The 21,179-nt window shown below is 46.9% G+C and overlaps 1 protein-coding gene across 1 annotated transcript in view; it reads left to right on the forward strand.

The window, feature by feature from the left end:
- si:dkey-202e22.2 (netrin-4) overlaps positions 1–21,179 on the forward strand; it is a 41,835-nt gene that overhangs the window by 1,777 nt on the left and 18,879 nt on the right. Inside the window, exons 2-5 of the mRNA XM_060835299.1 lie at positions 2,837–3,378; positions 14,010–14,285; positions 16,134–16,260; positions 18,269–18,457. Of these exons, the coding sequence (XP_060691282.1) occupies positions 2,837–3,378; positions 14,010–14,285; positions 16,134–16,260; positions 18,269–18,457 (1,134 nt within the window). The remainder of the gene's footprint in view (positions 1–2,836; positions 3,379–14,009; positions 14,286–16,133; positions 16,261–18,268; positions 18,458–21,179) is intronic.

Raw genomic sequence — 21,179 nt, forward strand, 5'->3', positions numbered from 1 at the left:
TGGGGGGGTGGGGGATGGGGGGGAGGGGTGGGTGGAACCATTCAACTTCACTCTCTGAATGGTGAGAATATTTTAAAACATGTGCCTTTGCTCATTTCCAATATTTACCTGGGTGCACGGTCCCCTCCACTCCTGACACTGTTTATTTATTCCAGTTCTGAAATCCTGACATTTCAAGCCTCTGATCCTCCAGCCCTCATGAGCAGTGCGATACTGAACCATTCCCATATTGTAAATAAAGATTTAAACTGATAACTTCATTACCAACACTGTCTATGTTTCTTCCAAATATCTTTCTGTTGTCCAAGTATACAATAACATGTTGTGTATGTATTACAATCAAATAAACAATCTGTAATTATCAGTGAATATGGATTTGGTTACACGATTTCTGCTAACATTGAGTATAAACTACCTTCCCTTATATAATCTCCACATTCTTGTTTAAGCATGTTAAAATGAAATATTGCCCCCTCAACACTCACATCAGCACTGATGAAGAGTCATATGGACTCAAAACATTAGCTTATACTCTCTACATGGATGCTGCTTGGTCCCACTGCGATCTCCTTTTTTTTTGTGTTTTCAGTACAGATTCCAGCATCTGCAGTAATCTGCTCCTAAATAAAAACTTGTTTCACTTCTAGTTGCACACTATTGTATGAACTTGCATTTGTGGTGGAATTCTCTACATCCATTTATGTATAATGATTGTGTAATCAGTCAGACCATTATTAATGAGAGAATGTCAGATGCAGTTTGAGATTACGTGGGATAGAGCTAGGTTAAATATTCTTGGTTTTAGTGTTGAGCTGTTGATCAGACACATCACAATAATATAATCCCTTTGCAGCTGTGGGGCTGATGGCAGAAATTAGGATTTTCCTGTCACATTGAGTATAAGTCTTTTAACCTCAGAAAAGGCAAAGTTAAGTAAAATTTAACCAAAATCATTTACTGACACATTGTTAAAATGTTGAAGTGATTCCCTAATCTCAAGTTTGCTTTGAAAAAAGGCTTTGTGATCTATTTAAACTCCTTATTGACTGCCCTCTGGATTTGCCAGTGATCTACGAGCATAGAAATATATTGAGGAGAATAGGAATAGAGCCATTGAGTCATAAAAATGTACAGCATGGAATCAGACCCTTCAGTCCAACTCGTCCATGCTGACCAGATATCCTAACCTAATCTAGTTCCATCTGCCAGCACCCGGCCCATATCCCTCCAAAACCCTTCCTGTTCATATACCCATCCAAATGCCTTTTAAATGTTGCAATTGTACCAGCCTCCACCACATCCTCTGGCAGCTCATTCCATACACGTACCACCCTCTACATGAAAAAGTTGCCCCTTAGGTCTCTTTTATATCTTTCCCCTCTCACCCTAAACCTCTGCCCTCTAGTTCTGGGAGTGTGAAGACAGAAAGATGTGGGAAAAGAAAGAAGAAAATAGAAACAGAATGAGAGTTGAGAGGAAGACAATCCCACAGCGAAAGGAATTCAGAATCCCAAAAAGGAAAAGAGACTGGGTAAACAACAGCACAATGAACAAGGTTCAGCAATACGGAAATACAGAGATATAAGAGAGGGAAAGGGAGGGGTGAAGACAGACAGACTGAAACAGACATATACACGTAAAGGCACCATGGGAATTGTTAGCTCCGTTGGCTGGATGGTTGGTCTGTGATGCAGAATGGTTTCAATTCCTACACTAGCTAAAGTTACTACAAAACAATCTCCTTCTCAACCTCTCCCCTCCCCTGAGGCTAAACCACCCCCAAGCCATCTCTCTCTAATGAGACAGTACTCCTCTGGGACTGTGATGATTTTAATAAACTATAAGCCCCTAAACCATTTGACAGTAGTTATACTGTCGAACAGAGTAAATCAGGAAAAGGTGTTGATTGTGGGAAAGAAAAACAGTCTATTGGTCATTAATAATAATAATAATAATATTAATAATGCTTATCTCCATCCCAATCCACTCCAGTTGACTCTGCCCTCATTCCATTGTCGTTTCCCTTATTTAAGATTAGCACAGTTGTTTCTGACCCAGGTTCCTCCTTCAAAAACTGAATGTTAAATTTTACCATGTTATGATCACTGTTTCCTAGGGGATCTTTTAGACTGAGATCAATTATTAAGTCTGTCTTGTTACACAGTCCCAACTAATCTCTGGTGCAATGACAATGTACTGTTCTTGGAAAGATCCCAAATATACTCTCTGAATTCTTCCTCATGGCTATCTCTGCTAATTTGACTAACCCAATCCACGTGGCGATTATAGTCACCCAGTCTCGGCTGAGCTGCACGTTTCTCCAGTTCAAAGAGGAATAATAAACTGGTTTTCTTAAGTTTGAAGTGGCTGAAGGTCTGAAAGCATCTCCCTCTCTGGTTCACAGCCCCTGGTTATTCAGCTACCTGAGAGCCAATTACAAAGTTATTCCCACCCAGAAATCATTTGATAACTGGACGAGTCCACTGGCCAATCAGCTGCTTGTACTAACCAAAGCTCCATTTGCTCACAACCCCTTGCCTCCAGTTCTACAAGCATAGAAGGAAGTTAGACTGTAAATATATTGAGGGGCAGACTAGGAATAGAGCCATAGAGATGAACAGCCCCTTCAGTCCAACTCGTCCATGCTGACCAGATATTCCAAACAACGTATCAACTCTGTTTCACACCGAGGGTTGGGTCACTTGCTTTAAAAACGTGCAGCCTTCCTCGGTTTTAAAAAGAATGCTATTCTTATTTCAGCCCATAATTAGAAGTGTAGAAAGATTAAAATGACAGGCTCTGTACATCAGTAACTTTTCTCTCACCTCAATGTCAGACAGGCGGAAGGCACAAACATTACGATGCGAGGGACAGTCCTGCAACCCTTCAGTGGGGAACCTGGTCATCGGGAGGTCAGTGCAGACTTTAACAACATGCGGTGTCAATGGAGTGGAGTTATACTGCTCCTTCCTCAACAGGGAGGCTCCCAGAGACCTGGCCTCCATCTGCACGCACACAACCTGCTCCAAGTGCAATGCCAAGCAGCCAGGATATTCCCACCAGGCTTCCGACATGACAGACAGCTCCTTCCATCACCGGAATAGCTGGTGGCAGTCTGCCCAAGGAGTGCCCAGGGAAGAGATCCGCCTGGATTTGGAAACTGAATTCTACTTGACGCACGTCGTCCTGGTGTTTAAGTCGCCCAGGCCGGCAGTCATGGTACTGGAGCGCTCGCAGGACTTTGGCAGAAGTTGGAGACCCTACAAGTATTTTTCCAGGAATTGTACAGAGACGTTCGGGATGGTGGATGACTCCGAGCTGGAGAACTCACTCTGCACTTCCAGATATTCCAACCCACTGCCCTGCACCAATGGCGAGGTAAGACCTTCTCAAAACTGACAGGTCACCCACAGCGGAATTTCCGAAATAAGCGAATACTGAGGGAGTGCCGCAGTGTCAGAGGGTCAGTCCTGAGGGAGTGCCACAGTGTCGGAGGGTCAATAGACCATAGGTGCAGGAATAGGCCATTCTGCCCTTCAAGCCCGCACCACCATTCAATATGATCATGGCTGATCATCCTTTAATCAGTATCCTGTTCCTGCCTTATCTCCATAACCCTTGATTCCACGATCCTTGAGAGCTCTATCCACCTCTTTCTTAAATGAATCCAGAGACTGGGCCTCCACTGCCCTCTGGGGCAGAGCATTCCACACACCACCACTCTCTGGGTGAAGACGTTTCTCCTCATCTCTGTCCTAAATGGTCTACCCCGTATTTTTAAGCTGTGTCCTCTGGTTCGGCACTCACCCATCAGCGGAAACATGTTTCCTGCTGCCAGAGTGTCCAATCCTTTAATAATCTTATATGTCTCAATCAGATCCCCTCTCAGTCTTCTAAACTCAAGGGTATACAAGCCCAGTCGCTTCAGTCTTTCAGTGTAAGGTAATCCTGCCATTCCAGGAATTGACCTCGTGAACCTACGCTGCACTCCCTCAATAGCCAGAATGTCTTTCCTCAAATTTGGAGACCAGAACTGCACACAGCACTCCAGGTGCGGTCTCACCAGGGCCCTGTACAGCTGCAGAAGAACCTCTTTGCTTCTATACTCAATCCCTCTTGTTATGAAGGCCAGCACCCTATTAGCCTTCTTCACTACCTGCTGTACCTGCATGCTGACCTTCATTGACTGGTGTACAAGAACACCCAGATCTCTCTGTACTGCCCCTTTACCGAAATTGATTCCATTGAGGTAGTAATCTGCCTTCCTGTTCTTGCCACCAAAGTGGATAGCCATACATTTATCCACATTAAACTGCATCTGACCACTCACCTAACCTGTCCAGGTCACCCTGTTATCTCCTAACATCCTCCTCACATTTCACCCTGCCACCCAGCTTAGTATCATCAGCAAATTTGCTAATGTTATTACTAATGTCATCTTCTATATCATTAATATATATTGTAAAAAGCTGCAGTCCCAGCACTGATCCCTGTGGTACCCCACTGGTCACTGCCTGCCATTCCGAAATGGAGCCGTTTATCACTACTCTTTGTTTCCTGTCAGCCAACCAATTTTCAATCCAAGTTAGTACTTTGCCCCCAATACCATGAGCCCTAAGTTTGCACACTAACCTCCTGTGTGGGACTTTATCAAAGGCTTTCTGAAAGTCCAGGTATACTACATCTACTGGATCTCCCTCGTCCATCTTCAGAGTTACATCCTCAAAAAATTCCAGAAGATTAGTCAAGCATGATTTCCCCTTCATAAATCCATGTTGACTCTGACCTATCCTGTTACTACTATCCAGATGTGTCGTGATTTTATCCTTTATAATAGACTCCAGCATCTTTCCCACCACTGAGGTCAGGCTGACTGGTCTATAATTTCCTGCTTTCTCTCTCCCACCTTTCTTAAAAAGTGGTACAACATTAGCCACCCTCCAATCCACAGGAACCGACCCCGAATCTACTGAACTCTGGAAAGTAATCACCAACGCATCCATGATTTCTCGAGCCACCTTCTTCAGTACCCTGGGATGTAGACCATCAGGCCCCGGGGACTTATCAACCTTCAGACCTAACAGTCTCTCCAACACCAATTCCTGGCAAATATAAATTCCCTTAAGTTCAGGTCCTTCAGCCACTGTTACCTCAGGGAGATTGCTTGTGTCTTCCCCAGTGAACACAGATCTGAAGTACCAATTCAATTCTTCTGCCATTTCTTTGTTCCCCGTAATATATTCCCCTGTTTCTGTCTTCAAGGGCCCAATTTTAGTCTTAACCATTTTTTTGCCTTTCACATACCTAAAAAAGCTTTTACTATCCTCCTTTATATTTTTGGCCAGTTTACCTTCATACCTCATTTTTTCTCTGCATATTTCCTTCTTAGTAATCCTCTGTTGTTCTTTAAAAGCTTCCCAGTCCTTCGTTTTCTCACTTATCTTTGCTATGTTAGTGCTATGTCAGTGCTGAGGGAGTGCTGCAGTGTCGGAGGGTCAGTGCTGAGGGAGTGTTGCATTGTCAGAGGGTCAGTGCTGAGGGAGTGTTGCATTGTCGGAGGGTCAGCACTGAGGGAGTGCCGCACTGTTGGAGGGTCAGTGCTGAGGGAGTGCTGCAGTGTCAGAGGGTCAGTGCTAAGGGAGTGTTGCATTGTCGGAGGGTCAGTGCTGTGGGAGTGCCTCACTGTCGGAGGGTCAGCGCTGAGGGAGTGTCGCACTGTCGGAGGGTCAGTGCTGAGGGAGTGCCACACTGTCGGAGGGTCAGTGCTGAGGGAGTGCTGCAGTGTCGGAGTGTCAGTGCTAAGGGAGTGTTGCATTGTCGGAGGGTCAATGCTGAGGGAGTGCCACACTGTGGAGGGTCAGCGCTGAGGGAGTGTCGCACTGTTGGAGGGTCAGTGCTGAGGGAGTGCCGCACTGTCGGAGGGTCAGTGCTGACGGAGTGCCGCACTGTCAGAGGGTCAGTACTGAGGGAGTGCCGCACTGTTGGAGGGATAGTACTGAGGGAGTGCCGCACTGCCGGAGGGACAGTGCTGAGGGAGCGCCACACTGTCAGAGGGTCAGTACTGAGGGATCGCCAAGCTGTCGAAAGGTCAGTGTTGAGGGAGTGCTGCAGTGTCGGAGGGTCAATGCTGGGGGAGTGCCGCACTGTCGGAGGGACAGTGCTGAGGGAGCGCCACACTGTTGGAGGGAAGTGCCGAGGGATCGCCACGCTGTCGAAAGGTCAGTGCTGAGGGAGTGCTGCAGTGTCGAAAGGTCAGTGCTGAGGGAGTGCTGCAGTGTCGAAGGGTCAATGCTGAGGGAGTGCTGCGCTATTGAGGGTCCGTGCTGAGGGAGTGCCGTGCTGTCGGAGGGTCAGTGCTGAGGGAGTGCCGCATTGTCACGGGGTCAGCACTGAGGGAGTGCCGCAGTTCAGTACTGAGGGAGTGCCGCACTGTCGCAGGGTCAGCACTGAGGGAGCACCACACTTTCAGAGGGTCAGTACTGAGGGAGCGCTGCACTGTTGGAGGGTTAGCGCTTGGGTAGTGTCGCACTGTCGGAGGGTCAGCCCTGAGGGAGTGCTGCAGTGTCAGTGCTGAGGGAGTGCTGCATTGTCGCAGGGTCAGCACTGAGGGAGTGTCAGAGAGTCAGTATTGAGGGAGTGCCGTATTGTCGCAGGGTCTGTGCTGAAGGAGCGCCATGTTGTCGGAGGGTCAGCACTGCGGGAGCACCACGCTGTTGGAAGGTCAGCGCTAAGGGAGCGCCACGCTGTAGGAGGGTTAGCGCTGGGGGAACACAGCACTGTTGAAAGTGCTATTTATCAGATACAACGTTGAACAGTGTATTTCCTGGTTACCCATTCCATGACATTCCCACTACATCACCATCTGACCAGTCATATAGTGGCCATTATCAAGGAGAAGGTGCTAGAAAAATGGAATGGTCTGAAGGTGGATAAGCCACCTGGACCAGATGGACTACACCCCAGAGTTCTAACGGAGATAGTTGAAGAGATAGTGGAGACATTAGTGGTGACCTTTCTTTCATGAATCACTAGTATTCGGGAGGGTCCCGGAGGTTGCAAAATCGCTCACGTGACACCCCTGTTTAATTGCAAACCAATTAGACCAACGTCAGTTGGGTGTAAGATCCTGGAATCCATTGTGAAGGATGAGATTTCTGAATACATGGAAGTGTACGGTAAAATAGGGCAAAGTCAGCATGGCTTCATCAAGGGGAGGTCATGCCTGACTAACCTGCTCAAATTCTTTAAGGAAGTAACACGCAGGTTAGACCAAGGAGAGCCAATAGATGTTACCCACCTGGAATTCAAAAAGGCCTTTGACAAGGTGTGGCACAGGAGGCTGCTGAGTACTATAAGGGCCCATGGTGTTAGAAGCACGGTGCTAGCATTGGTAGACGTTTGGCTGTCTGGTAGAAAGCAGAGAGTGGGGATAAAAGGCTCCTTCTCAGTATGGCAGCCAGTCACTCGTGCTGTTTTGCAAGGCTCAGTGTTGAGACCACAACTTTTCACTTTATACACTAACGATCTTAATGAAGGAACTGAGGGTATTCTGGCTAAGTTTACAGACAATACAAAAATAGTTAGAGGGACAGGTAGTATTGAGGAGACGGGGGGCTGCAGAAGGATTTGAACAGGTTGGGAGAGTGGGCAAACAAGTGGCAGATGGAGTCCAACATGAGAAAGTGTGAGGTCATGCACTTTGGTCAGAACAATAGAGACATGGACTGTTTCCTAAATGGAGAGAAGTTTCTGAAATCTGAAGTGTAAAGAGACTTGGGAATTCTAGTCCAGGATTCTCTCAAGGTAAACTTGCAGGTTGAATCAGTATTTAGGAAGGCAAATGCAATGGTGGCATTTATTTTGAGAGGACTTGAATATAAAAGCAGGGGTGTACTTCTGAGGCTCGATAAGGCTCTGGTCAGACTATGTTTGGAGTATTGTGCACAGTTTTGGGCCCCATATCTCACGGAGGATGTACTGGCCCTGGAGCGTGTTCAGAGGAAGTTCATGAGAATGGTCCCAAGAATGAAAGACACTTCTTCAGCCAGAGAGTGGGGAATCTATGGAATTCATTGCCACAGAAGATTGTGGAGGCCAGGTCATTGAGTATATTTAAGACTGAGATAGATAGGTTCTTGATGATCGAGGGTTATGGGGAGAAAGCGGGAGAATGGTTTGAGAAACGTATCAGCCATGATTGAATGGTGGAGCCGGCTTGATGGGCTGAATGGCCTAATTTCTGCTCCTCTGTCTTATGGTCTAACATCAGGTGTGTGAACCCATAAACCCCTTCTCCTTTATCGATCTAACCAGTGCTATTGGCTGGGATGGAAATGGCAAGGCTGTTGTTGTAGCAGGTGGTGAGCTTGTTAATCAGTTACATCCTCAGCCCATCACCGTGATCTGATCACTGACAGTCACAGAATAATGGCAACATCTTCAGGTTAGATTTCAGATTCAGCTGGGTACAGCTAGGATTCCTGATGCTGTGTTTGAAACTTTGTCAGGTTTAGTTCTCTGAGAGACAGAGGGTGCTGCTTTCAGCTCCCAGCTCTGAATCATTCCGACTGAGAGGCACATAAACATCTAAAGCAAGTCACCACAGCTCAATGTGCTAAAGGAAACAAACGCCCATTATGTCAGTCCAGAGGCTTTGCCTAGCGAACTACAGCATACATCCACTAATGTTTTGCAGGTCTCAACATCCACCTTTATCCCTCTGGACATCACTTTCCAAACCTGCTGATTTTATTTGTAAATTGTCTCCTTTAATCCTTTGAGTTTCCAGTAGGGGACCCATTCCCCTACTGTATTAGTCCACATTTACCCCTGACTAATGCACCTGGACACTTTGGGCAATTTAGCATGGCTAATTTACCTAACCTGCACGTCTTTGGATACACACACACACACACACACACACACACACACACACACACACACACACAGTCACCTGAGGCTGAAATCAAACTCGGGTCCTTGGTGCTGTGAGGCAGCAGTGCTAACCATTGTGCCAAACAGTAGTTATAACATAGCAAGACACTGTTATGCCCATGATACCTGGGAGAATAGTTTAGCTGGTACCACATCTTTCCCAAATCTGAAATTATTCATCCTTTGATACTGAGTGAATTCTCTTTTGAACTCCTCGACTGAACATGCTTCGAGCACACTCAAGTGCCTGACCCAGTCACTGGGTGAAAATGTTAAAAAAAAAACCTAACGTTACATTGAGCTGAGCTTGTGCTCTGTGGAACTGAACTCTAACTGACCATGTTCACCATTGAGTCTTTGACTTTAATGGGATGGACTGGGTTCCACATGGACCTGTCATAGCAGCAGAATCATACATTGTCCATTGCAGGCAACATCACAAAACATTAATCCAGTTTACAATGAGTGACAACCAGGGAGGTTTTTCAAGTGTTGAATAAAATCAAAGAATGCAGGAAATCTCCATTCATCATTTTATGTTCTAAACTGATTTTAAAATTGTCATCCAGATTTTCAAGTCTCACACTGGCCTTAACTTTAGTCTGGGGTGACATGGTGGCTCAGTGTTTAGTGCTGCTGCCTCATAGCTCCAGTGACCTGGGTTCAATCCCATCCTTGGATGACTCTCTGTGTGGAGTTTGCATGTTCTGCCCGTGTCTGTGTGGGTTTCCCCTGGGTGCTCTAGTTTCCTCCCACATTCCAAAGATGTGCAGGTTAGGGTGGATTGGCCAAGGGAAACTCAGGGTCACAGGGATAGGTGGAAAGCTTGGTCTGATGGGATTCTGTTTGGAGGATTGGTGTGGATTCAATGGGCCAAATGGCCTTTTTCTGCACTGTAGCAATTCTATGATCTGCTCCCTCTGCCATCTCCAACCTACAGCCTTCTGTCATCTCTGCTGTCCCCTCATATTGCTCTTTAGTACATCTCTGATTTTAATTGCTCCAGCATTGGCGACCAAGCCCATAACCAGCTAGAAACAAGGTCTTGCATTCCCTTTACAGCCTTTCCTTCTCTCTATCCCTTTCTCCTACTTTAATTCACTCCCTAAAACTTGGATCAAGTCTCCATCAATACAAAATGCTGTTTGATGTAATGCTTCTACGAGGTGGAGGAGGGGAGACAATGACCTAGTGGTATTATCACTAAACCAGGTTAATCCAGAGACCCAGGTTCGAATCCCACCACAGCAGGTGGTTTAATTTGAATTCTGTAAAGTCTGGAAGTGAGAGTCTAATAGACTGTGAAACCATTCTCAATTCTTGGGAAAAACTCACCTGCTTCACTGATGACCATCCTTATCTGGTCTGGCCTACATGTGACTCCAGACCCACAGTGATGTGGTTGACTCTTAACTGCCCTCTGGGCAATTAGGGATGGGCAATAAATGCTGATCTAGCCAGTGACACCCATTTCCCGTGAGTGGATTTTAAAAAAAGGTTCAGCTCCAGACCACAATCACATTGAATGGTGGGGTAGGCTCAAAGGGCCGAATGGCCTACTCTTCTGTTTTGTATATCTCTATGTCTTGGCACCTTTAACTGTCTAAACCTGCAGTGATTTCTCTCCCTGCTCCAACACCCACTGGGGCCCTTCCTCATTCTCAGCTTGGGTTGGACCTTGTTGACATTGTTAAATAGGATAGTGTAGGTTTTCACACAGACACTGACGATGTCCAGCTCTCACTCACCCCCCACCTCTCCTGACTCCTGTCCTCTCTCTGACTCGCTGCTTGTTTTATGTCCAAAACCGGATGGGATGAAACTTCCTCCTGTCAAATGTTGAGAAGATTGAAGCCACGACGCTTGGAGCCCAAGTGAGTGGGCAGTTGGCTTGCTCCTTGTGAGTGAGATTTTGTCAGAGTGCAGCGAAGCTGGAAACTGAGAAACTCTCACACTTGCAAAGGCACCTTCGACTGGCCCTTCCAGACCATCATCTCAACCTATTTGAGGGACAAAGGAACACTGAGAAGACGATCCCACTGTTGTATAAGGTAATGGTTACTGTTTGGGTTTGTGTGAAAGCACTTCAGCATTTAAGGGAAATACAAAAATAAGGCAATGGTTCAGAAAGGGTTAATGTTTATGTTACATTAGACTCTGCCCAATCTGATGAAGTCTCGGGTTCTCTGCACTGTCAACGGGAGCAGGTGTAGTGCGCACAGCTCCTGGGAGTCTTTCACAATTACTATAAAAATTATTATGGCAGTGTGGTGGTATCTCTATTTCTGGGGCTAGAGGGTCTGGGGTTCAAGTCCCTCAAGTCATAACATTTCTGTAACAGATTGATTAAAAATATTAATTATTCCACAAAGGTTTTCATGGTTCAGCGATAATGTCTGTATCTCTGAGCCAGGAGGCCTGATGTCAAGTCCCACCTGCTCCAGAGGTGTGTAATAACATCTTTAAACAGTTTGCTTGCAACATATTAAACTTTCTTGTTATTAAAGACATGTGCCTCTTCAGTTTATACTCTCCCATGGTCGATCCTCAAACACTGACCGCTAGGACTTGGAATCCAGAGGAAAAGGCTTAGATGACAACAAACTACTCACCTTCCAAACCCGCCACCACTTCCATCCAGAAGGACAAGGGCAGCAGGTACATGGGAACACCACCCCCTGCAGGTTCCCCTCCAAGTCCTTCACTGAACTGACTTGGAAATATATTGCTGTTATTTAACTGTCGCTGGGTCACAATCATGGAACTCCCTCCCTCAGGGCATTGTGGGTCTACCTACAGCACATGGACTGCAGCGGGTCAAGAAGGCAGCTCACCCCCACCTTCTCAAGGGGGCAACTAGGGAGCTACCTTCTTGACCTGCTGCAGTCCATGGGCTGTAGGTAGACCCACAATGGCCTGAGGGAGGGAATTCCAGAATTCTGACCCAGCGATACTGAAGGAACGGTGATTTAGATTAGATTAGATTAGATTTACAGTGTGGAAACAGGCCCTTCGGCCCAACAAGTCCACACCGACCCGCCGAAGCGCAACCCACCCATACCCCTACATTTACCCCTTACCTAACACTACGGGCAATTTAACTTAGCCAATTCACCTGACCCGCACATCTTTGGACTGTGGGAGGAAACCGGAGCACCCGGAGGAAACCCACACAGACACGGGGAGAACGTGCAAACTCCACACAGTCAGTCGCCTGAGTCGGGAATTGAACCCGGGTCTACAGGCGCTGTGAGGCAGCAGTGCTAACCACTGTGCCACCGTGCCGCCCACAAATATTTCCAAGTCAGGATAGTGAGGTCTAGGAGGGCAACTTGCCGGGGGTGGTGTTCCCATGTATCTGCTACCCTTGTCCTTCTAGATGGAAGTGGTAGCGGATTTGGAAGGTACTGTCTGAGGATCTTTGGTGAGTTTCTGCAGTGCATCTTGTAGCTGGTACACACTGCTGTTACTGAGTGTCGGTGGGGGAGGGAGTGGGTGTTTGTGGATGGTGGTCGGTGTGGACTTGTTGGGCTGAAAGGCCTGTTTCCACATTGTAAGTAATCTAATCTAATCTTATTCCCTTTATACTTTTATATGTTTCTATAAGATCTCCTCATTCTTCTAAATTCCAATGAATATAATCCCAGTATAGGAGACATCGCCACTCCCTCACCACATGCCTCCGGAGGAAGAACACCTTATTCTCCGCCTCGGGACCCTCCAACCCCAGGGCATCAATGTGGACTTCACCAGTTTCCTCATTTCCCCTCCCCCCACCTTACCCTAGTTCCAACCTTCCAGCTAGCACCATCCTCATGACCTGTCCTACCTGTCAATCTCCCTTCCCATCTATCTGCTCCACCCTCCTCTCCGACCTATCACCTTTACCCCCACCTCCATCCGCCTATTGCACTCTCAGCTACCTTCTCCCCAGCCCCACCCCTCCCTCCCATTTATCTCTCCATCCCCCCCCCCCCCAAGGCTCCCAGCCTCATTCCTGATGAAGGGCTCCGGCCTGAAACATTGATATTCCTGCTCTTCGGATACTGCCTAACCTCTGCGCTTTTCCAGCAACATCCTCTCAACCATAATTCCAGTCTAGTCATAAACTAACCCCCTCAACTCCAGAATCAACCGAGTGAACCCCCTCTGCACCCCCTGCTGCGCCAGTACATCCTTTCTCAAGTAAAGAGACTAAACCTGCACACAGTACTCCAGGTGTGGCCTCACTAGCACCGTGTACAGATGCAACATAACATAGCACCCTATACAGATGCAAGACATCCTGAGCAATGGGATATGAGCAGAGAAGTGAGAAATAATTGGAGAGCTTTTTCAAAGAGCTGACAGGGATAGGAAGGACCAAATGGATGTAAATGCATTGGAAACAGTTCAGAGAAGCTTTATCGGACTCATACCTGGAATTGGGTGGGGGAGGGGTGTGGGAACAATGCCTTAAGAGGAAAGAATTGACATGCTCAGCTTGTATCTGATGGAGTCCAGAAAAGTAAGAGGTGATTTGTTTGGAAGGTATAAGATCGTGAGAGACTGTGGACGTGGACAAGTTCTAGAAGCAGGGTTCACTGTTTGCAAACCAGCATTCGCCCATTTACATCAGAGACCGCTGTCATCACTGCAGGTCGTGAGTCTTCGGAACTCTCTTCCTGCAAAGGCTGCAGAAGCAGAGGCTTTGAACAGTTTTACGGCAGAGGTAGATTCTTTTAAGTGGGGGTGGGGGGGGTGAAAGGCTACTGGGGCAGGTAAGAATGTGGATATGAGATTATAATCTGATTGGGAATGATCTTATTAATTGGTGCTGCCGGTTCGATGGACCGAATGGCCTATTCCCAATTTGTATTTTCACATGTCCACAGCAAAGCCTTGGCCAATCAGAGTTGACTTGCCAACCAACTTTGCTCCTGTGGTTTAAATTGATGTGATCATTGAGAGATTTGGCATTCTTGCCATGGTCCTGATGAGTGCAGGATGTAAAGCTTTGACAAGAGGTGTGTCGTTTCAGGAACATTCTGGCACTGTGCTAGTGACGATTCTTTATGCTGTGCTGTGTGTTGCAGGTAATATTCCGTGCCTTATCCCCCGCCAACAGGATTGAAAATCCTTATGGTCCGGATGCTCAGGACCTCATGAAACTGACTAATCTCCGTCTCCACTTGCTGAGACAGCAGGAGTGCCCTTGTCAGCCTGGGACACTGATGGAGAAGCCTCAGAGATTTGCCCATTACGCAGTCTATGACTTGATTGTCCAGGGAAGTTGCTTCTGTAACGGGCACGCTGAGGAGTGTCAGCCATCAGGTGAGGCCAAGCGAAGGAGCAGGAACACACATGCCATGGTGAGTAAAGCTGGGCGCTACATACTCTCTCCTCAGTAGGCAGCTGTGACCTCCTCTTTCTCCTTCCCGTGTTGATGGACCATTTGAAACCAGCTGTGGTTTTTGAGGTGAGAAGGGAAAGCTCAGGGAAGCTGACACTGTCCGTACATGGTGAAGGCACAGCGCTATCTCTCCAAGTTAGGATGATGAATGGAGGCAAACTTGCAGTGGGGTGGTGTTCCCACCTTTCTGCTGCCCTTATCCTTTGGGAGAGGTCACAGTGTGGGAAGATGCTGTTGAAAGACAGAAAGATATGTTGATATAACGAGATGATGGAGTGGGGAGAGGTATAACAGCAGCATTAACCTATTAAGAAAGGATTCATATTGTTTAAAATATCTCCATAGAGGCTGGTATCCCATCACCAAGTCAGCCTTTACCTACACGTGGAGAGTCCCTGACACTGATCCAACTCCCTCAGAGCCAGCTCTCAGAGTGAACAGAACCTCGGACACTCCTGCTTATTTTTTTTTAAATGAAGGAAATTCAAAATCTCTTGTAAATGTTTTTTCTAGCCCCACACAACCACATAATTGAGATAGTGCTTATTTTTCCTCAGCACCCATGTTGTGTGTGTGCAGGTGTGAGACACAGTGAAAGACAGAAGGTGTACAAACCTTTCTTCATATTCTACCATCAGGAAGTAAGGAAACACCCGAGTGGCCAGTGACAAGCAGTGCCCTTCACATCAAAGGGCAATGCTGTGTGATCAAACAGTGAAGGGGAGGGCAGGGATTAAATCAAACCAGAGACACTCATGTTTATTAGTTTATTTTTTTTCTCCTCTTAAAAAAAGAGAGACACTCCTGTTTATACCTGTCAGCCAGAGCTCCCTGATTGGATCAGATTAACAGCCCCAATCAGGAAACTCATTCTCCGAGCCTCTGCCCTGGCCCGGTTCACCTCAGTACAATCATAACATTTTTAAGTTTCAGTCTTAACTTTTTGTGGCTGGTTTAATGGGTAATTGTCACATAAATGCAGCAAGATGTTGAAATTCACAGATGAATTTTCGAGAGGCTAATTGCTGAGTGGAACATATCATTCATCAAGGCCTCATGGCATTGTCTCTGGTCGAGTAATCCAGAAACCCCCAGTAATGTCGCGGGGACCCGAGTTCAAATCCCGCCAGGGCAGATAGTGGAATTTGTATTCAGTAAGAGTTTGTAATTAACAGTCTGTGGTTCATATGTGGGATAAACTACCAGAGAAGTGGAAGGTGCAGGTACAATTACAAAGTTTTAAAAGACATTTGGACAAGTACAATGAATCAGAAAGGTTTGGAGGGATATAGGCCAAACACAAGCAAGTGGGACTAGTTTAATTTGGAACTTGGTGTGGATGAGTTGGACTGAAGGGTCTGTTTCTGTGCTGGATAACTCTATGGTTATGACTCTATAACTATAAATGCCCTGTTGATTCGTCTGAAAATTATCTAGTTCACTAATGCCCTTTTAGGGAAGGAAATCTTCCATCGTTACCCTGTCTGGACTACATATGATTCCAGACGCACAGCAATGGGGTTGACTCTCAACTGCAATTAGGGACAAGCAATAGACATTCTTGTGGCCACTTATGCCCACTTCCCATGAGTTAATTTAAAAAGGTTGTGATAATTCCTAATGCATGGAGTGAATTTTCCCACTCAGTTATTCCACACTGATGACCATGAATTACATTCAGCATGCCTTTATTTTGACAGCAAAACATTTCTGGTGAAATGTAGCATTTTTAAAATTGGACGGAAAGTTTTAATTTCTCCTTTGGAGTCCATTCTTTATCACTCTCTCAGCTGTTCCTATGGCCTAGGTACATGCCAAGTGTGTCTGCAGGCATAACACCGCTGGGGACCACTGTGAGAGGTGCGCTCCCCTCTACAATGACCAGCCATGGCAACCGGGGGATGGAAAAACCGGAGCACCGAATCAATGTGCAAGTAAGGAGCCTTGCTTCTGATTTACATTCAGAATGAAACCTTTCAGCAAAAACCCACAAATCAGATAAACCTCTCAGAGAGGTCGTGGGACAACTGGCACAGGAACTGGAATAATGTTGAGGGAGCTTTACCGTATCTAACCCTGTGCTGTCTGTGTCCTGAGGGTGTTTGATAGGGGACGATATAGAGGGAGCTTTACTCTGTATCTAACCCCGTGCTATCCCTGTCCTGGGAGTGTTTGATGGGGACAGTGTAGAGGGAGCTTTACTCTGTATCTAACTCTGTGCTGTATCTGCCTGTGAATGTTGAATGGGAAGAGAAAGATTTAATTTGATCCTAGGAGGAAGTGCTGGATGTCTTGAAACACATCAAAGTGGATAAATCCTCAGGACCTGATCAGGTGTACCCTACAACTCTGTAGGAAGCTAGCAAAGTGATTACTGGGCCTCTTACTGAGATATTTGTATCATTGATAGTCACAGGTGAGGTGCCAGAAGACTGGAGGTTGGCTAATGTGGTACCACAGTTCAAGAAGGGTGGTAAGGACAGGCCAGGGAACTATAGACCAGTGAGCCTGACCTCGGTGGTGGGCAGGTTGTCGGAGGGAATCCTGAGGGACAGGATTTACATGTATTTGGAAAGGCAAGGACTGATTAGGGATAGTCAATATGGCTTTGTGCGTGAGAAATCATGTCTCATGAACTTGATTGAGTTCTTTGAAGAAGTAACAAAGAGGATTTATGAGGGCAGAGCAGTAGATATGTCCATATGGACTTCAGTGAGGTATTTGACAAGGTTCCCCATGGGAGACTGGTTAGCAACGTTAGATCTCATGGAATACAGGGACTGGTCTCCATTTGGATACAGAACGGCTAAAAGGTAGAAGGCTGGTGATGGAGGGTTGTTTTATAGACTGGAGTGGAGTGCCACAAGGATCAATGCTGGGTCCACTACTTTTCATCATTTATATAATGATTTGGATATGAGCATAAGAGGTACAGTTCGTAAGTTTGCAGATGACACCAAAATTGGAGGTGTAGTGGACAGCGAAGAGGATTACCTCAGATTACAAAGGGATCTTGACCAGATGGGCCAATGGGCTGAGGAGTGGCAGATGGGGTTGAATTTAGATAAATGCGAGGTGCTGCATTTTGGGAAAGTAAATCTTAGCAGGACTTATACACTTAATGGTAAGGTCCTAGGGAGTGTTGCTGAACAAAGAGACCTTGGAGTGCAGGTTCATAGCTCCTTGAAAGTGTAGTCGCAGATAGATAGGATAGTGAAGGTGGTGTTTGGTATGCTTTCCTTTATTGGTCAGTGTATTGAGTACAGGAGTTGGGAGGTCATGTTGCGGCTGTACAGGACATTGGTCAGGCCACTGTTGGAATATCGCATGCAATTCTGGTCTCCTTCCTATCGGAAAGATGTTGTGAAACTTGAAAGGGTTCAGAAAAGATTTACAAGGATGTTGCCAGGGTTGGAGGATCTGAGCTACAGGGAGAGGCTGAACAGGCTGGGGCTGTTTTCCCTGGAGCGTCTGAGATTGAGGGGTGACCTTATAGAGGTTTATAAAATCATAAGGGGCATGGATAGGATAAATAGACAAAGTCTTTTCCCTGGGGTGGGGGAGTCCAGAACTAGAGGGCATAGGTTGAGGGTGAGGGGGGAAAGATGTAAATAATAGTAAGTGCCCCTCTGAATCTTGTTTCGCGGCCAATGTGCTTGACCTCTGTTTCTGGTCAGAGTGAACATTACGTGCTGAATGGGAACATGTTGTAAACTGTCAGTGATGAATCAGCTGGGACTCCCTGATGTGATTAGGAAGTCCAGCCTGATTTAAAGTCGGAGGTCACCAGTGATGGTTTCCGTTATGCTCTGGGCAAGGGTCCTGGCCAGAGGCTGTCTCTGGCTCTCAGTGAGCTCCCAGCCCAAGGGAGAAGTGGGTGAAAGATTGTGGAATGTGAGTTGGGAGGGGATGGATGACGAGACTATGTTGGTACTCTGACAGAATGCCAATGCCACGGCCACGCCATGAGCTGCCGCTTTGACCACCGAACCTGGTTCGCATCGGGCAAACGGAGCGGAGGAATCTGTCTCTCCTGCCAGCACCACACAGAAGGTCGGCACTGCCAACGCTGTGCACCTGGTTATTACAGAGACCACGAGAAACCGCTCTCAGCACCTGATGCCTGCAAACGTGAGTATTCCACAAAATATCCCGGATAATGTTCACCTCCCACCCAACATGTGGCCCAGAGGTCTGACATACTGGGTACACGGTCATCACACACCAGAGACATGGGCACAATACTATACCCAGTGCTGAGGGAGTGGCACACTATCAGAGGGTCAGTGCTGAGGGAGTGGCACACTGTCAGAGGGTTAGTGCTGAGGGAGTGCTGCATTGTCAGAGGGTCAGTGCTGAGGGACTGCCACACTGTCACAGAGTCAATGCTGAGGGAGTGCCACATGGTCAGAGGGTCAGTGCTGAGGAAGCGTTCCACTGTCAGAGGGTCAGTGCTGAGAGAGTGCAGCACTGTCAGAGGGTCAGTGCTGAGGGACCGCCGCACTGTTGGAGGGTCAGTGCTGAGGGAGTGCTGCACTGTTGGTGGGTCAGTACTGGGCGAGCACCGCAGTATCAGATGGTTGTTATTGAGGGAGCACCACACTATCCGAGGGTCAATTCTGAGGGGCCGACAAACAGTTGGAGAGAGCACATTGCTGTTTACATGTTTGTTGTTGGAGGAATAGTTTTCACTCTCTTCAGTGGAGGGTTTTTTTTATCGTTCCTGTGTCACTTAATGGTGTTCAGGATTTAACTGTTTCATTTGGTGAAAGGGGTTACCTTTCCTGTAGAGACAAATCCTTTCAATCTCTCTGCACCACCTAATTTTTGTGCCATTGTGAATGGGCCATGTTTCACTTATCTTCCTTGCCCAGGCCTGTCCTAATTGTGCATTGAGAGTGTGGCGCTGGGAAAGCACAGTAGGTCAGGCAGCATCCGAGGAGCAGGAGAGTCACTTCTGCGAGCATTAGCCCTTCATCAGGAAAGAGCTTATGCTCGAAATGTCTCTCCTGCTTCTCGGACGCTGCCTGACCTGTTGTGTTTTCCCAGCGCCACACTATTTTACCCTGACTCTCCAACATTTGGAATCCTCACTTTCTCCTAATCGTGCACCCCTCAATTAAAACCCCTCCATCTCCTTTATTCAAAGAACAATCTTAGCTTCTTCCAACGCCCCCCCCAAACTGAACAATAACATTCGCACTCTCTCTGAATCGATCCTGGTCAAACTCCTCTATCCCATCTCGAGGACCTTCCTGAAGTGTTGGGCCAGGTTGTGATGTCATGGGGGGTTAGTAATCCGGAATGTTCTGAGGTCACGGGCCCTAACCGCACCATGGCAGACGGTGAAACCTGTTTCAGTGGAACTTGGAATTCGCCTCATGACGCCCATGTTGGCTATTGTAGAATCAGACAGTACAGTGGAGGCCCTTTGGCCCATCTAGACTGTACTGCCAAAAATATACTATTACCCACGTTAGTCCCATTTTCCCACACTAGGCCCATTGCCAGGAACATTATGACCTTTCAAGAACTCATATTAGGACCTTCTAAAGGTTCAAGCCCCCCTCCCAGGCAGCACATTCCAAACCCCCACCACCCTCTGGGTAAGAGACGTTTACCTGAAAATCCCCCTCAAGAAGGTGGATAGCGAGGGTCTTTTCCCTAAGGTGGGGGATTTCAGGATAGGGGGCATTTTTCTAAGGTGAGAGGAGGAAAACTTAGAAGGGACTTGAGGGGTAACTTTTTCACACAGAGGATGGTTTGTGTGTGGGATGACCAGCCAGAGGAAGTGGTAGATGAAGGTACAGTTACAACATTTTGATAGGTACATAAAGGTTTAGAAGGGCAAAATGCAGCCAAGTGGGACTAGTACAGTTTGGGAAACTTGGTCAGCACGGACATATTGGGCCGAAGGGTCTGTTTCCGTGCTGTCTGACTCTGACTCTACAATCTATACTTCTACTGATAAAGGTAAGTGCCTTTTACACCACCCAGTTAACCTGATGTACCCCCTTCACCCACACCTTCTGGACAAACACTGAGTGATCCCTCTGTTCCTCTGAGACTGCTAGTTATTGAGTAGAACTCATCTGCTTCATTGATATTCCTTTGGTGAAAGAAACTGAAACAAGTGACTCCAGGCCCACAGCAATGTGGTTGACCCTTAACTGTCCTCTGCAATGATGGCAACAAGCCAATTGGGGCAATTAGGGATGGGGGACAAAGACTGGTGACACCCACATGAATAAGTATATGAATAGGAAGGGTTTGGAGGGATATGGGCTGGGTGCTGGCAGGTTGGACTAGATTGAGTTGCGATATCTGGGTCAGCATGGACAAGTTGGACCGAAGGGTGTTTCCGTGCTGTACATCTCTATGACTTTTATGACTCGATACGTCGAGTCCCCATCAGAGGTTCACTCCCATGGCAGTGAGAACTTTGGTGATAGTGACCACAATTCGGTTATGTTTATTTTAGTTATGGAACGGGATAGGTATATAACGCAGGGCAGCTGAGAGAAAGGCAATTACAATGCGATTAGGTAAGATTTAGGATGCATAGGATGGGGAGGAAACTGTGGGAGAAGGGCACAACTGAAATGCGGAGCTTGTTCAAGAAACAACGACTGTGTGTCCTTGATAAGTATGTACCGGTCAGGCAGGGAGGAAGTGGTCGAGCGAGGGAGCCGTGATTTATGAAAGACGTTGAATCACTTCTCAAAATGAAGAAGAAGGCTTATGTTAGAATGAGATGTGATGGTTCAGTTAGGGCACTTGAGAGTTACGAGTTAGCCACGAAAGACCTTAAGAGAGAGCTAAGAAGAGCCAGGAGGGGACATGAGAAGTCATT

The sequence above is a fragment of the Hemiscyllium ocellatum genome, chromosome 14 (assembly GCF_020745735.1).
Source record: "Hemiscyllium ocellatum isolate sHemOce1 chromosome 14, sHemOce1.pat.X.cur, whole genome shotgun sequence".
NCBI classification, from domain to species: Eukaryota; Metazoa; Chordata; class Chondrichthyes; order Orectolobiformes; family Hemiscylliidae; genus Hemiscyllium; species Hemiscyllium ocellatum.